General features: G+C 45.4%; 1 protein-coding gene across 1 annotated transcript in view; it reads right to left on the bottom strand.

Moving 5' to 3' along the window:
* The window catches only part of kcnh5b (potassium voltage-gated channel, subfamily H (eag-related), member 5b), a 474,329-nt gene that overhangs the window by 165,961 nt on the left and 291,624 nt on the right, over positions 1-16,744 (bottom strand). Inside the window, 1 exon segment of the mRNA XM_038775353.1 lies at positions 13,939-14,138. Coding sequence (XP_038631281.1) covers positions 13,939-14,138 — 200 coding nt within the window.

Genomic DNA, 16,744 nt, shown 5'->3' with positions numbered 1-16,744 from the left:
CAGCAGCAGCAGTATTGACAGATGAGTGAAACAGTGGCCCATATGCCGGATGCCACCACACACCCTGGGCACCTTAAACTCAGTAAATAAGGAGGCTATTGCTTGATTTCTGGGATTTGCATTTATTCAATAATATAAAAATGAAGAGAGCAGGAGAGCATGCCAGGAACAACACCACGCACATGTAAAAATTAAGGGTCAACCTTGTTATACTATAACACAAGACTACTTGGATGCCAAACAGTAGAAACAGCATGCTATAGACAACATTAAGCAATCCCACAACCATCAGATCAGATCAAAGTTCTGTGTTCCTGCCACATCCAGCCATGAACGGTAGTGGACAATTAAGTAGCAAACATGAGAAGAAGGTTTCAACAATATCCTCATCCTCAAAGATGAAGGAGCCCAGCACATCAGGACAAAATACAAAGCAAGCATTTGCAATCACCTTCGGGCAGAAGTGCCAAGTGGATGGTTATCTCAGCCTCTTCATCAAGATCCCGGTATCACAGATGCAATTTGATTCACGAATGTGATATCAAGAAATGGCTGAAGGCACTGGATACTGCAAAGTCCATGGGTCTTGAAAACATCCCAGCAATAGTGCTGAACACTTGTGCCCCATAACTAGGAATGTCTCTAGCCTAACTGTTTCAGTGCAGCTATAATAGTGCCCGGCAATGTGGAAAATACCCAGGTATGTCCAATTCACAGAAAACAAATAAATCCTATCTGTTTATTCTCAATCAAGGTGATGGTCGGTGTCACTGACAGTGCAGTCAAGCAGCAATAGTCTGCTCGGTTGCTCAGTTTGGGTTCACCAAGGCCACTCACCTCCTGACATCATTACAGCCTTGGACCAAACACAGCCAAAAATGCAGATGTGTGATGAGAGTGACTACCATTGACATCAAGGTAGCATTTGACAAGTGGGGCATCAAGGAGCCCTAGCAAAGCTGGAGTCAATGGGAATCATACCTGGCACAAAGGAATATGGTTGTGGCTGTTGGAGATCAAACATTGCAGTCCCAGCATATTGCTGAAGTTCCTCCGGGTAGTCCCCTGAGCACATCCATCTGCAGCTGCTTCATGAGATACTCAACTGGACCAGCCTTATAAATACTGTGGTTCCAAGAGCAGGTTAGGGGCTGAGAATTCTGAGGTGAGTGTCATGAATTTCCCTCGAAGCAGCAGTAAAACGAAATTAACAAAAAAATAATAGGATGCATGATGTCCAGCGACAGATAGAAATCTACCTAGAGACAGCAGGAGGCAGTTTTCAAAAGACCTCAATGAGATGTGTCTCTCCCAGTCTTATGAGGCAGTTTAGATAAGAATCAGATATGAATGGCTCATGAGTGGAAACAGTTTATATAGACAATCGGGACGGTCAATGAAGTATACATATGATAATGTCCAGAGTCAAGGAAGTTGATTGGGGCAGACAGCCAAATACACAGAAGGCATAATCAAAGTAGAGCAAAGGTATAATTGGAAGAACCTTCAGAAGCAAGCAGACCAGTTAACATCTAGCAGACAGAAGCAGACAAGCCATCTTCCAGTCACTAAGCCTGAAGGCCACGTTTTACAACTAACAGCCTCTCTAAGTCTTAGAGTCAAGGTAGTGCAGAAAACATACCCAGAGGCATTTTAAGGGACTTCCAGTGGGGACTGGTGGGGGCTGTTTAGCACAGGGCTAATTCGCTGGCTTTGAAAGCAGACCAAGCAGGCCAGCAGCACGGTTCGATTCCCGTAACAGCCTCCCCGAACAGGCGCCGGAATGTGGCAACTAGGGGCTTTTCACAGTAACTTCATTTGAAGCCTACTCGTGACAATAAGCGATTTTCATTTTCGTTTCAGGATGTACATAAGGTAGCTCCCACTGTGGTCTTTGTTTTTGGAATTTTTAACCTGGGCCGGGATTCTCCCCTATCCGGCGGGGCGGGGTGTCCCGGCATAGCGAAGTGGTGCCAACCACTCCTGCACCTTTAGGAGCTCGGCCCACGCCAGAGTGGTTGGCGCCACGCCGACTGGCGGAGAAACCGGCGCCAATGGCCTTTGACGCACACCGCCCGGCGTCGGGGCTAGCCGAAAGGCCTTCGCCGGTTCGCGCATGCGCCGGTGCATCAGCAGCCGCTGACGTCACCACCGGTGCATGCGCAGTAGGGAGGTTCTCTTCCACCTCCGCCATGGTGGAGGCCATGGCGGCGGAGGAAGAAAAAGAGTGCCCCCACGGCACTGGCCCGCCTGCCGATCGGTGGGCCCCAATCACGGGCCAGGCCACCGTGGGGGCACCCCCCGGGGTCTGATCGCCCCGCACCCCCCCAGGACAGTGGGGGCCCGCTCGCGCCGCCAATCCCGCCGCCACCAGAGGTGGTTGAATCCACGTCGGCGGGATTGGCCTCTCAGCGGCGGGATTTCGGCCCATCGCGGGTCGGAGAATCGGCGCGGGCGGCACGCCAATCGGCGCGGCGGGGAGTTGGAGAATTTCGCCCCTGGTTTCCGGGGATATTGGTTACGACAACTGGCCCACAGTATGAGATAAGAAATTTGTCGGTGACAATATGTCAAAATCTATGAAGAAGGTTGGTGGCAAGAAGATTACAGGGGATAATCTTTCCACAAAGCGAGAAAGCCCGCATAGTTCAGCAGGAGGGAAGGCAGTGGCTGGTTTAGCACAGGGCTAAAGAGCTGGCTTTTAAAGCAGACCAAGGCAGGCCAGCAGCACGGTTCAATTCCCGTACAAGCCTCCCCGAACAGGCGCCAGAATGTGACGACTAGGGGCTTTTCACAGTAACTTCATTTGAAGCCTACTTGTGACAATGAGCGATTTTCATTTCATTTCATTTCATCCACCAATCTAAACATTTACTTCCTCCAGCACTGAAGAACAGTTTCAACAGTGTGCACTCTCGACAAGATGTAGCAGCATCTCATCAAGGCTCCTTGAATCGCACCTTCCAATCTTGTGACTTTGCTGCCTTGATGGACAAGGGCAACAGATACGTGAAAACACCACCACCCACCTGCAAGTTGCCCATCAAGCCACACACCATCCTGATTTGGAACTACTTCCCCATTCTTTCACTGTCACTAAATCATAAACTTTACATTCCCTTCCTAACAGAACCATGGGTGTACCACAACACGTGAACTGAGGCGGCTCAAAAAGGCAGCTCACCGTCACCTTCTGAAGGGTAATTCCATATGGACAATAAATGCTGGCTTAGCCAGCGACACCCACATCACATGAAAGATTAAAAAACACTCAAGAATGTCATCTGTTCAGCTATTATTGATTGTTCCTAAGGTTGGATCTGCAAATTCCTTAAATCAATTTCTCTTTTAGTTCTGTTCTTACATTCAAAACAGGTCAATATTACCCATACACCTGAGGACAAAATGTTGCAACTTCACCTCCAAAAGAACGATTGCTGTGTTGTTGGTTGTCGAGCCCAGGCCTATTGTTTACATAAAACACTGGCATAAATGTAGACCAAACTAACTACATTTATGATTAGAATCTTAACTTCACAACCACGTATATTGAAAAGTTAGCAAATTGCTGAAAGCTACCCAATATGACTGAAAATGGCAAACATAAGCCCTATCTTCTGTAGAGACTCCAAAGAGCCCTCAGGGTCCAAATCCTATGCAGCAACCAAAGCTCTTCAATAGTAGCTCTGCCATTTCTTTAAAGCTTCTCCCAGTTCAGATGACGAAGAACATATTTACTTGTGGTTTTCTAGGTCCTCCGTTGCATCAAAGCTGCAGCTTTCGCTGTCTAGGTCCCACAGGCTTCCATCGTTTTCCAAATCTAGATTTACTGAAGTGACGGCTTACATTTTGATTCTTCCAAGGGGCCATCTTCGTTTTCTGATCCCATCTGCAGCTTCTACTGAATTGCCTGCAGCAATTTCTCCTCAGCTTCTTGGATGGCTCCCAATTTCCCTCAGGTTCTTGTAGCTATACCTCTTCATTGTTCTTGAATGGTCGCGGCAGGTCCTCCTCAGGTTCCTGCAGATGCTGCTACCCTTACAGCAGGTCCTCCCAACCAACTAAGCTGCAGTCGGGTGACAGCCCAACTGACTCAATTTGTAGTAGACCTGAATCTGACCGCATGATTGGAATTTGGTGAAGTGGGCGCTGCTCTGCCATCTGCTGTGATAAGAAAGAAATACTAAAGGGTACAATAAAAAAAAGGCACAAAAAAAACTTGGAAGCATGATAAAATTAGAATTCATCCAGGGATTCATGCAACATAAAAATAATAGCACTTCAGTTACTTCACTAATGACTTCATTTCATCTTAGTTTTGAGAGCAGCTCACTTCTGAATATTCAGAAATTATTCACCCTTAGGGAATATCCTCTATATTTTTTCAAGGCTTGATATTCAAAGCTTGGTAAATGTCAGCCTAGTGAGTGAGAAAAGTCTTACTTTTGTGCTATGAAGTGATACTCAACAAGCCTTAAGGTGGCCTGCCATGGCTTCTTCATAATCACTCCCATACCATTACTCCTGGCGTCACTCAAGGATCTATCAATGGTCCTCTTTCCATTTCTCATCTGTCTGCTACCCCTCAGTGATAGCTTCTGAAAGCACCTCAGGAACCGCATGTACACTGAAGATACTCGACCTTGCCAGCACCACTCTGGGTCCTTCAGATTTGCCAAGCTGCTTGTCCCCCTTCCAAAATTGGACGAACAATAATTTTCTCCAACTACATATTGGGAAGGGGGAGGGGGCGCGGTTAGGATTTGGAGGGAGTGAAAAAATTGGCTTCACGCCAGTGGGAACTTCCTATGGGAGCTTCCTCTGCTGCCTGCCATGGTGGATCGGGAAAACCACTGGAGGCCGACATGAAACCGATTTACATCCCGAGAATGGGATGCAGATGAAGGGCCGACTATCCATGCCCGATATGGTGTGGTTTCCGTTCAGCCTCCTTAGCGGGAAACACTCTACATTCTTCCTCTACAATAGCCCTTAGTTCCAGTTCTGAGAATGCTGCCTGGGGTTTCAAAGCTGCAAATTCCGACCCTGTCACAAGGCTGCCCAGTCTCCCGGCCTACTTCTTGGAGAGCATCAAATCCCATGCATAGAGTACAAAACCCACAACTATAAAGTGCAAAATATAAATTAGATTGAAATGACATACACAAAACAGATCAAGATTGAAAAATATAGATGAGATTAAGGGAGGGAGATAAGGAGAACAGGCAGAGAAAGTTAAATCTTTAACACTAATTTTCTCAGAGGCAATGAGTCTCCACACCTGCAAATTAATTTTTCAGGGTCAGAGACATTGTTCAGCAACAATTATTATTTATAATGCTGTTAAAATCTGATTTACTCGCAATGCACCAGCACTAATTTTTTCAGCTGTTTATATTGTGGAACTAATGGAAAATAAAGCAAGTCTCCAGCATTGCACTGTCATATCTGTCAGCAAAGATTTGCACCCTGTGGAGGAGCAAGTTATCTCAAACTGCAACATCTGTACAGGGATGGACACTGTAGGTTTCTATCTGATTGGCTTCAGGATAATGGTGAGTGCTGACAGGCTCATTGTTATTAATAACATACATTACAAGCCACTAAATGACTGACCAACTAACTTAATTTCCTGTCTCCCATGTTAGCTGATCTTCCCAATGATCCTCTCTTTGCAGGAGTGGTCCCTCTCTGTTTAAAATTTTCCCTCATTATTTCCCCCCACCACAAATAAACCAACCCTTGATCCCACTGACATTCCAAACTATTGTAAGTCTCCAATCTTCTTTTTCTATCCTTGAACATGCTGTTGCCTCACAAATGCATACGCATGCTCCATGTCTGAATCCCTCCAATCAGATTCCAACACGGCCACGCAACCAAAATGGCTCTTATCAAAGTTACAAAATGGCACCTTATGCGATGGTGTCAAAGGCAAACTATCCCTTCTTGTCCTTCTCGAACTCTTTACAAGCTGTGATATGGTTGTGCACAGCATCCTCATCCAATTCCACTGCTGACCAACTAGGTGGGACAGCACCAACTGGGTTACATTCCTACCTATCTCAACATCACAATCATCTGCACTGACTTCTCTTCTCACCTCCACGCCATAAACTCTAGTGTCCTCCCAAGGGATTGCTCTTTCGGCCCAGCCTCTTCCTTGTGCCAGCTGTGGCTGTGTTGATAGCACTCTTGCTGCAATTATACAGGGCCTTGGTAAGATCACACCTGTATATTGTGCAGAGTTTGGTCTCCTTATCTGAGGAAGGATGTTCTTGCTATAGAAAAAGCTTAGCGAAGGTTTACCAGACTGATTCCTGGGATGGCGGGACTGACATATGAGGAGAGATCGAGTCGGTTAGGATTATATTAGCTGGAATTCAGAAGGATGAGAGGGGACCTCACAGAAACCTGTAAAATTCCAACAGGACTAGACAGGGTAGATGCAGGAAGGATGCTCTCAATGGTGGGGTGTCCAGAACCAGGAGTCACAGTCTCAGGATGTGGGGTAACCTTTTAGGGCTGAGATGAGGGAAATTTCTTCACCCAGAGGGTGGTGAGCCTAAGGAATTTGTTACCACAGGAAGCAGTTGAGGTAAAAAAATTGTATGTTTTCAGGAAGGAGTTAGATATGGCACTTGGGGCTAAAGGAATCAAAGGATATGGGGGGGAAACGGGAACAGGTTACTGAGTTGGATGATCAGCCATGATCATATTGAATGGGGGAACAGGTTTGAAAGGCTGAATGGCCTACTCTTGCTCCAATTTTCTATGTTTCTTTCGCATGACACTATTTCAAAGAACAAGAGAGTTACCCCTGATGTCCTGGCCAATGTTTCTCCCTCAACAGCAGAAAAATTGATTTTCTAGTCGTTACCATATTTTTACTTGTATGAATCTGCTGTTTCTACCCTGGGCTTGGGCACAGTCAATTCCAGTCCCCCTTGACCCGGAGTCACAACACAGTTGAATTAACCAATAATTCTTCGAAAAATACCCAAAGTCTTTGGCCCTTGGCCACCAAATAATTACAGTCACCAGGTTTGTAAATTTCAAATAATTACTTTTTATTTATAAAAAGAAATATAATGAAATATGCAGCAAATACAACAATTATCTAATTCCTAATCACCCACTTTAACTTGCCCCATCCTCTACACACACACGGGGCAAACAAACACATAGGGGAAGAGAGGGATGAAAATAATAACTAAAAGGAAAAATAATCTTTGTTTTGGATGGTTGTCTTTAAGCACATCTTCCTTCAATGTAAGCTTTCAGATCAAGATCTCTGCTTGCAGCCAGTAATGATTTTCACTGTAGAGTCATTCATTCAGGTTCTCTTTAGGTTCAGGAGGGCAGCAGGTTTGCTGCATTTCTAGAGAGAGGGGGGAGATATCGAGAGCAGGCACTCGGAGCTCCTTCTTCTTCAGCGTTCAGGACCCAACTGAGCTCCTTGGGTCTCTGAAAATCATTCCACTCAAGTAGGACCCAATCACCATCTGGCACCGGGCAGAATATGGCATTTTGGTCAAACAACTGAGCCAAGTCCCACCCCATCTCTCAGGTGCCATAAAGTCTGAGTTTTGCTGTTCAAAGCTAGCCGCATCATATACTATGTTGCAATTTCTTGAATTTCTCATTCTCTCTGCTGCTTGACTTAAAGATACATGTTCATTATGTATCCATGGATCAAAAATGATAACGGCAAAAGTAAAGAAAATGGAACAAAGGGAATCAACAGGATACCTCCCTCGCTAAAGGAATGAAACATCAGGGTCTCGCTGGGCGAGATCCAGATTAACATGTTTAAGTGGGCCTTTAGTGAGGTAAGTGCAGCCTCGGCGGGGTGTTGCCAAATGAGGCCAGAATAAATGACAGAGTCCCGACTGATAGTGGGGTTGTTCTCGGCACTGCAGGCGCCAAGGAAGACCCCACTATGCATGCCCATAACAGGACTCCTTTTTGTTTGTTAAATCGTGGCCAAAATGTTGCCACTGGTTGGAGATTCTAGAACTAGGGGCATAGTCTACAAATTAGGGCCAGACCATTCAAGAAAGGTATTAGGAAGCATTGCCACACACAAAAGGTGGTAGAGGTTGAGAACTCTCTTCCACAAACAGCAATTGATGCTAGATCAGTTGTTACTTTTAAATCTGAGTTGGATAATTTTTTGTTGAGCAAAGATATTAAAAGAAATGGGCCAAAGGCAGGTGCCTGGAGTTAGGCCACAGATCAACCAGGATTCATTGAACGGCAGAGAAGGCTTGAGGGGCTGAATGGTCTACTCTTGTTCCTAGTTGGAGGAACATATCCCGTATGAGAACATATCCAGTATCTCCGAACCCCATGATAAACCTGTTCCTTGGCAGTACGCGTTCAGCTTGAGGTCAGGCAGGAGTTAGACATATCTCTGAGGATGAGAGGAGCAGGCCTCTTGTTCTCAATGCCAGTCATCATCATTCTCCTGCAGAGACCAACCAATGCCTTTAGCATCCTGGCCATGGAATCGGGCACCACATTAATGCTGAGATAGCAATCTCCTCGCACCGAGATTTCCTCACCCCTAGTCCTGCTCATGCCCAAGTTCTGATGCTATGAGGGTGTCCCTAGCATGACAGCCCATGCGGGCCCTGGTCATGGCCTGAGATCCTTCTTTCTACTCTTCCGCCGGTTGCTCCTCGCCACCCTCCTCGACCTCCACCTCATCGAAAGTGATGTGGTGCTCCATGTCCAGGTGGTCTCTGCTCTGCAGCACCAACTTGTGGATTGTGCAGCAGACCAAAATAATGTCAGCTACCCTGTGGGGGCTGCACTGAAGAGCACCGCCTGATGGTCCAGGTACCGGATTTGCATCTTCAATTATCCTCTCACCTGCTCCACCAGCACGCAGATTGAAGAATTACCCTGACTGTAATGAGCCTCCACCTGGGTTTGTGGCCTCTGCACTGGCGTCATCAGCCAGCTCCTTATTGGGTATGCCTTGTCCCCGAGGAGCCATCTCTTCAGTCGCAGCTGTCCCCTAAAGACAATAAGAGAGCGCTCCAATATGTATCTGCGATCGACGCTTCCCAGAAAAAGCGCACTCACCTGCATGATTCTCATTGTGTGGTCGCAGTCGATCTGCATGTTGATGGAATGGAATCCCATGCAGTTCATAAATGGCATTGCATGATGGCATGGAGACTGCAGGGTCACGTGGGCGCAGTCTATCAAACTCTGCACTTGTGGCATGCCAACTAAATGAATGAAGCCCCTGACCCTGGCATCTAGTATCTCCTGGTCCCGGTCCAAGTGATATAAATGTGGGCCCTCACATAGAGGGCATCGGTCACCTCCCGAATGCATTTGTGTATGGCTGACTGGCAGATGCCACACAGATCACCGGTGCTACCCTGAAATGAGTCACTTGCATCGACGTTCTCCCAACCCAACTCTTTCAGGACTTGCAACGGTAGTCTACTGCCCCCCGGGACAGGTGCAGTCTTTCCGGCACTGTGGCTCCAACATTTGAAGATAGGAGGACAAATGTCAACAGAGCCTCCATTGAGGGATTTCCCTTATATTTGGTGGGGGTAGTGGGGGAGCCCTAATGACAGCACGGAGGGAGGGTGCGGGGTTCCCCGATAGGTCCACTGTGGGGGTCACCCTGAAGCTTGTGGTGGTGGTCCTCCATCTCCATGGGGGATTGGGGTAACTTATTTTAAACACACATCAGAGTGCCCTTTAAGGATGGTGCCCCGACCTCTGTTGAGCCAGCTTTGCCAGCTCTATCCAGTAAAACAGGGATGTTGTAATCCCCACGAGATCCAGGGGGGCGACCCAATTAATCTTCGCATGAGCCTTGTGGAGTACGTGCTCCCCTCCCTCCCCGCTGACTCATTAATTCTTTTTCTAAATTTAAAGTACCCAATTCTTTTATTTTCCAATTAACGGGCAATTTACTGTGGCCAATCCACCTACACTGCACATCTTTCAGTTGTGGGGGTGAGACCCATGCAGACACAAGGGGTGCGTGCAAACTCCACACGGACAGTGACCCGGGGCTGGGATCGAGCCCGGGTCCTTGGTGGCGTGAGGCAGCAGCGCTAAGCACTGCGCCACCCGTTGCGGGCTCATTAATTCATTGCCGTGAAAGCCGGCCCAGGTCAGGGCTGAGCTGCACAGTGGTCCTGGCTGGGGCTTGGAGTATTGAATGTTAATACTTTCCTGTTGGATATAAACCATTGTTTGACTCTCCTTTCCGGATTCCTCCTTGACTACTAAATCTACCCAGAAGGAAAACAACTGGAAAACAGGACAATAAGAATACTGTTCTGAACTGGTTTACCCTTCTGGCTATCAGGCCCCGCCCCACCAGAGTTACAATGTAAACCACACCCGCAGATATTGTGTGCACTAAGTATTTCTCGGTGCCGTTAGCTGGCGGTAGAAAACTCCCTTCCCGACGCTGGTCAATGGGATTTCCTATTGAAGCCACCACATGCCTCCAGGAAACCCGAGGGCGGCGGTGCGTTGCCAGCGGGTAAAGAGAATCCCGATGACCGGAGTATTCCAGCCCTGCTCAGTAAACTCTGCTGTGTTTCTGGAGAGAGACATACATCGGTTTTCAGTCAGAGCCTGACATCCTGACAAGTTTTGGGAAAGTTCCATTCAAAATATGCCATAAATCAGCACATTTGTGCAGCTTTTAAAATGCATTTTTTTTGTTTAATTTGCTTTCGAAATATTCCTTTATATATTTAAGAGTGATGCCTTGGAGTAATTTGATTGACACAACTAAAAGTGGGTTTCTCACAAAAAGTAAGCAATCTTCGCCACTTTGACAAGCAGCGAGTGCAATTTATCAGCCATGTCCCACTAGAATCGGGACGGGATGTGGCTAGTAGATCTCGTGAGAGGTCTCTTCCGGGATTCCCAATGATTGTCAGATCCAATGAGATCTCGCAAGACATCGCAATCTGGGTAGCGGCCAGCTTGCAGGGTTAAGTGAGCTTAAGAGCTCTGCCAAGGCCAGATCTAACCAGCCCCCAAGATCTTCCGACCTTGCCGAGGAGACCCCAGCTGGGTGTCATTTATTACTGGTCCCAATAAATGGGGACAAGGTGTAACGGCACTTGGGGAGTGGGTCTCCCAGGTTATCGGAGGCCCCCTAGAGGTTGGTATCTGGGCTGGGTGACACCCTGGCACTGCTGATGCCACCTGGGCACCTTGAGGTGGCTCTAGCATGCCAGGGTGCCAGGCTGGCAATGCCAATGTGCCCAGGTGGCATTTTGTCCCTACTGGGGATCATGACCAGAGGTGACCTGCCTGTATGAGGTGGGGTGTGAGTGGGGGGGTGGGGGTTGGGGGGGGGAGCTCGAAGACACCCCAAGTGAGTTGAGGTGTTGGGTGGGCTCCGAGGGTCATGTGGGGTGTTGCGAAATCGACGCACCATTTAACAATGGTGCCCCAATCTCTCCCTGCACTGATGAATGGAGTTCCTCAGTGCAGGAAATGCGACTGAGTGCGGCCTCGGTGGGGCATTCCTCGCTGAGGCCCTGAAAAGAAGAGTGCCATTAGATAGCGGGGTTGTCCCTGCCGCTACAAGCACTGGGAACGACCTCGCCAATCTCACCCAGAGCGCACTCTGCTTTATTTTTCATTATTACGTGCCCATCATCTGTGAATAACCAGATTTAAATGACTGAAAATCAAAAACAAAACCTATCTCTAGTTATACTGGGGAACAGTAGTCAACTTCCAAGCAAACATAAAATAGTCCTGCTGATGAAAACCTTTGAAAAATGTGCCTATTTGTCCTCTTGCGCCGAAAAGAACCAACTTAATTTTTTGAACCTTTGGCACGATTAATGGAAAATTCCCTGAAGATATGGGTGGCTGCATGCATGATTTTTTTTGTTTTAAACAACTGCAATAGATCACGGATGCTCAATTTGCATCGAACATAATTTGCATTTATAATTTTGCAATCCTTTTCATGGGTTAGGCCAATCTCAGGTGACTTGCGACAAAGGAACCAGCATGACCTGCAAAAGTAGAAACTTTCCCCCTGGAATTTCTATCTTCTGAACTGCGTAGAATATGCACATAAATAACAAGCCTGGATACCATAAAACTGCTGTTTGTGTGTTGGGATTAAAGAGCTCTTGCACTAACCAACCCTGCCATATTAATTTGATTTAACATTATTCTTTATTGACAAACTTTTTATTGTATTTATTAAGTCAAGACGCAGCTGCAATTGACTATGAAAGCAGGACTCCTGAAAATAATTGTGCTTCCTCATGCATCACCTTAGTTCATCTGTGAAGCTTTCAAATGATTAAATTGTTGAGTGAGTGCAAAACTATAAAGGTTCTTTCTCCTTGACACAGCAACAGTACAAAAATATATGAAAATCCGTACAAAGCACTTAGAGCCACAGCCAAAAAATTACATCGAGTATGAAATGGGCGTGGGAATTTGGGTTTGTGTTACAATCCCTAATACCAAGAAAATTGAACTTTCCATACCTGCTTTGGCTTTTTGCTGTAATGTTGAGATAAGATTAAAATCAATGGCAATTAATCACAACTAAGCATTTGACTTCATACTTGTGACGATAAATGGTTGTAATTAAAAGCACACGCAGCCACCTTGAGAGGATTATACAATGTTCCATTGCTGACTTTTGCCCAATTTGTATTATTTTTCAATGTGGCTTCTCCCGCCCTCAGAATCACCACAGTCCTGGAGTGTTTGCAGTAAAGGGTGTGGATTTTACCAGTCCTTTGGAGACAGGCTGGGGGGTGGGAGGACTGAGAAAATGTGGTGTGGAAGGGGTCGGGCAGGGAGCCGACATCTCCCTGGTTTCACGACATTTCACAAATGCCTCTCAAGCGCTCACGAAATGCCAACCCAAGTCCTGCTGCCTGCCAACATGATGTTGGCTCCTGTTTTTTCATACTGGTGACGGGACTTGATCCCTGCTTGGAAAATCCAACACATGGAGCGAATAAACATCTGGAAATGTCTATCTTTTGATAACTTAACAAAATTGCCACAGAATGGGTTATAAAGTAGAAAATCAATCTGTTTATTGTATCTCTTAAGTTGAGACATGGCTGCGGTGGACTATGAAAGCAGAACTCTTGAAAATAATTGTGTTTCCTCATGCGTGGCCTTAATGCATCTGTAATGCTTTTAGACGATAAAATTGTTAAATGATAACGATTGCGTTCCTCCTTACACAAATGATATTCTTTAGTTAAAAGCAGTAACAATTACCTCAGAGAACTCATTTTGAGCAATCAACGTTTTTAAAATGAGGTTATTTTTGCAGCAACATCACAGTTTCACCATTTTATTACATCAATTATCCGAGGTGGCAAAAAACAAAATTTGAAGCCTGCAAATTATTACAGCTCCTTCAATTGTCACCAGTCCCGTCCAAAAAAAACTATATTCTGCAAAAATGAAAAACGTTATTTATATATATATCTCAAATGTAACTTAACTTTGGAAGTTGCAATGGCATTTCTACACTGGCAATGGGTTGTAACGTATTAAGATCCTGCGCTAATTTAAGAATATCCATAGTTTTGTACATTTTACCCAACTGATTCCAAAAAACACAGAACTAGACATTTGCAGGAATTATTTTGCAAAGATTACCTGCTTAAAACCTGCAACAATGCAACCATTAATTAAAAGATTAAGGGAGAAGAAATATTGCCTGTTCAAATTTAAAAGATTACATTCCCACTCGAACTCAAAAACACCCTAAAGATTAATTATTTTCAAATATGAATTTCACAAGTTAGTGCACTACCTATTTGATAATTAGATTTAAATCTGATCCTTCCCAGACCAGATGCGTGCATGCAACTGTAAGTGATTAAGTAAACACTGCTCCTGGAGGTCTTAGATCATTTTTACCTCATAAGCTCGTACCTTCTCCGTGTCGATCCCTTTGGACATAGACCATGTCGACACAATATAATCCATAACTCGTTCGCTGAGTCCTTTGGGAACTTGGTAAAGTTTGAGAAAATCACGCACGTTGTTTACCATTTCGTGGTAGCGATTGGTGTTAGCGTACATTTGCTGGAAGATTGTGGTGACATTTCCAAAAATAGTTGCATACAGAAGAGCTGCAATTTAAAGAAACACAGAGTTTTTCAGTCCACTTACTCTCCACACTGCCACTTAATAAGCATTTAGAAGTTTTGGGAATCTGGTTAGTGAAACATCTAAAACCACTCTCACCAACAAGATGGTTCTCAGCTGAATACCTCAGCAGCAAATGCTGATGATTTCACAGTAAGAAGTCTTACAACACCAGGTTAAAGTCCAACAGGTTTGTTTGGAATCACTAGCTTTCGGAGCGTAGCTCCTTCATCAGGTGAGTGATTTCACAGGAATAGAACACTTACCTGCAATCCCTGTTAGAAAGTAGTTTGTTTACCTTTATTCTTTTTGAGCTTTAATCACATTTCCCTTTTTTTTAAAGAGATGCTTCCCCTTTCATTTCTTTTTTACTCTTTCATGCTTTCACTTCGCAGCAATACCCAGAATACTATTTATCTACTTTTGGAACCAACTCTGAAGGCTGTAAAGTCACAAATTTCTTGGGCACTGCACACTCAATCAAAGCATAGTGTATTGTTAATCTCCAAGGCTATGGAGTCTGACTCTGAATGTGACCTGCCGTTGGAAGGAGTTCAACACTAATTTAAAGGACTCAATGAGAAATTGGTATATTTCAGTCATAGAATCATACAGTACGGAAGAGGCCCTTCAGCCCATCAAGCCTGCACCAACAATAAAAACCTACACATTTGGCCCTTAGCCTTGAATGGTGCTCATCCAAGTTCTTTTTAAAGATTTAAAGAGGTTTCCTGACTCAACTACACTCCCAGGCAGGGCATTCCAGATTCCCCCCACCATCTGGGTGAAAACTATTTTCCTCAAATCCCCTCTAAACCTCCTGCCTTTCATTTTAAAATGATGCCCTTTTGTTACTGACCCTTCAACTAAGGGGAACAGCTGCATTCTATCCACCCTGCCCAAGCCCCTCATAACCTGATAAACCTCAATTAGGTCCCCTCTCAGCTTTCCCTACTCCAAATAAAACAGCTTATCCAGCCTCTCCTCATAACTAAAATTCTCCAACCCAGTCAACATCCTGGTGAATCTCCTCTGCACCCTCTCTGGGGTAAATTCTCCGCCTCCCCAGCCGCATGTTCCTCGGTGGCAAGCCATCGCCGGGAGCAGGACTCTCCGTTCCTGCCGCTGGCCAATGAGGTTTCCCATTGTAGCCATTGCTGCCAGCGGAAGGGAGAATCCTACTGGTGGAAAATTTGCTCCTCTAGTACATCTTTCCTATCGTGCGGTGACCAGACTGAAAGCAGTACTTGAACTGTGGCCTGACCAAGGCCCTGGACAACTCCAGAATAATCTTCCTGCTCTTGTAATCTATGCCACGACTGATAAAAGCAAGTGTCCTGTATGGATCCTTAACTACCTATTAACTTGTCCTGCCACCTTCAGGGATCTGTGGAGAAGCTCCCCAAGATCTCACTTTTCCTCTGAGCTTCCTAGTGTCCTGTCATTCATTGAGTATTCCCTTGGCGTGTTACTCCTGCCAAAGTGCATCACCTCACACTTTTCAGGGTTAATTCCATCTGCCACTGATGTGCCCATCTGACCAATCCTCCTATAAGCTGAAACTTTCATTTTTACTATCAACCAGCTGGGTAGATCCTGGAAGAGAGATCTCCTGGTACCTACCGGCCGTGTCCCCATTTAGGCCAGTTGATCGTGCCCACAATTCCCTCTCCATAATCCTCTATATCGTTTAGATATATATCACAAACAATAAGGGACCCAGCACTGATCCCTGTGATATGCCACTGGACTCCGGCCTCCAGTCACACAAAAAGCCTCTACCACCAACCTTTGACTCCTATCATTAATCCAACGTTGGACCAACTTGCCATGGTTTTCTCTCAAGCACATGCAAAATTATTGGATATGGTAATGGTTAATGGCTTTAACTTAAAAATTCAACAAAATCACAAGCTGCAACTATATCGAAGCATAATAAAGGTCCCCACCTAATGAATCAAAGAAGGAAGTGACCAGTACATCAAATTGGTATCTGCTCTTTGAGCACCTTCTGTGCTGTAGCCATTCTTCGATTCTCTTTTTCAGGACCACATTGGAATGGCTAGGGTGTGGTAATAGCTGAGTTACCCTTGCAGAGTGACTGGCCAAATGGCCCCCTTCTGTACAGTAACCATTCTATGAATCTATAAAATTGGTGCCATTCGGTAGACTAAACCTAAAATGGTGACAATGAGAACACAGCTGAGCGAGCTGTTGACAGGGACCATGAATGTGATTATCTACTTAGTGTCTAATTCTGTGAATTCACACTGCAAACTGATTCAGAATATCCAAACTCATCTTAGTTCAGGAGAAGACGCTCCTTCCAGCAGTCTGATTTGGGCTTGAACACCAGGAATTGGAAGGAAATGTTTTGATCTATTGTTGTATTCTGTCCTCCAGTGACGATATTTAATATTATTTTCTTTTTCTGGCACTTTGCATTCATCAGAATTTTAAGTAGATCAGGCAAAGCTCTTGGAAGAAACAGTAAGTCACTTGTAGCACCGAAGTTTAATAAGGTAATCTAGACCCATGCTTAGTCCCAATTTCATTGAAGAAAGGTGTATGGGTTCACTCTTCCCGATCA

Source organism: Scyliorhinus canicula, chromosome 2 (genome assembly GCF_902713615.1).
Source record: "Scyliorhinus canicula chromosome 2, sScyCan1.1, whole genome shotgun sequence".
Lineage (NCBI taxonomy): Eukaryota > Metazoa > Chordata > Chondrichthyes > Carcharhiniformes > Scyliorhinidae > Scyliorhinus > Scyliorhinus canicula.
This window is presented reverse-complemented; position numbering and strand designations above follow the sequence as displayed.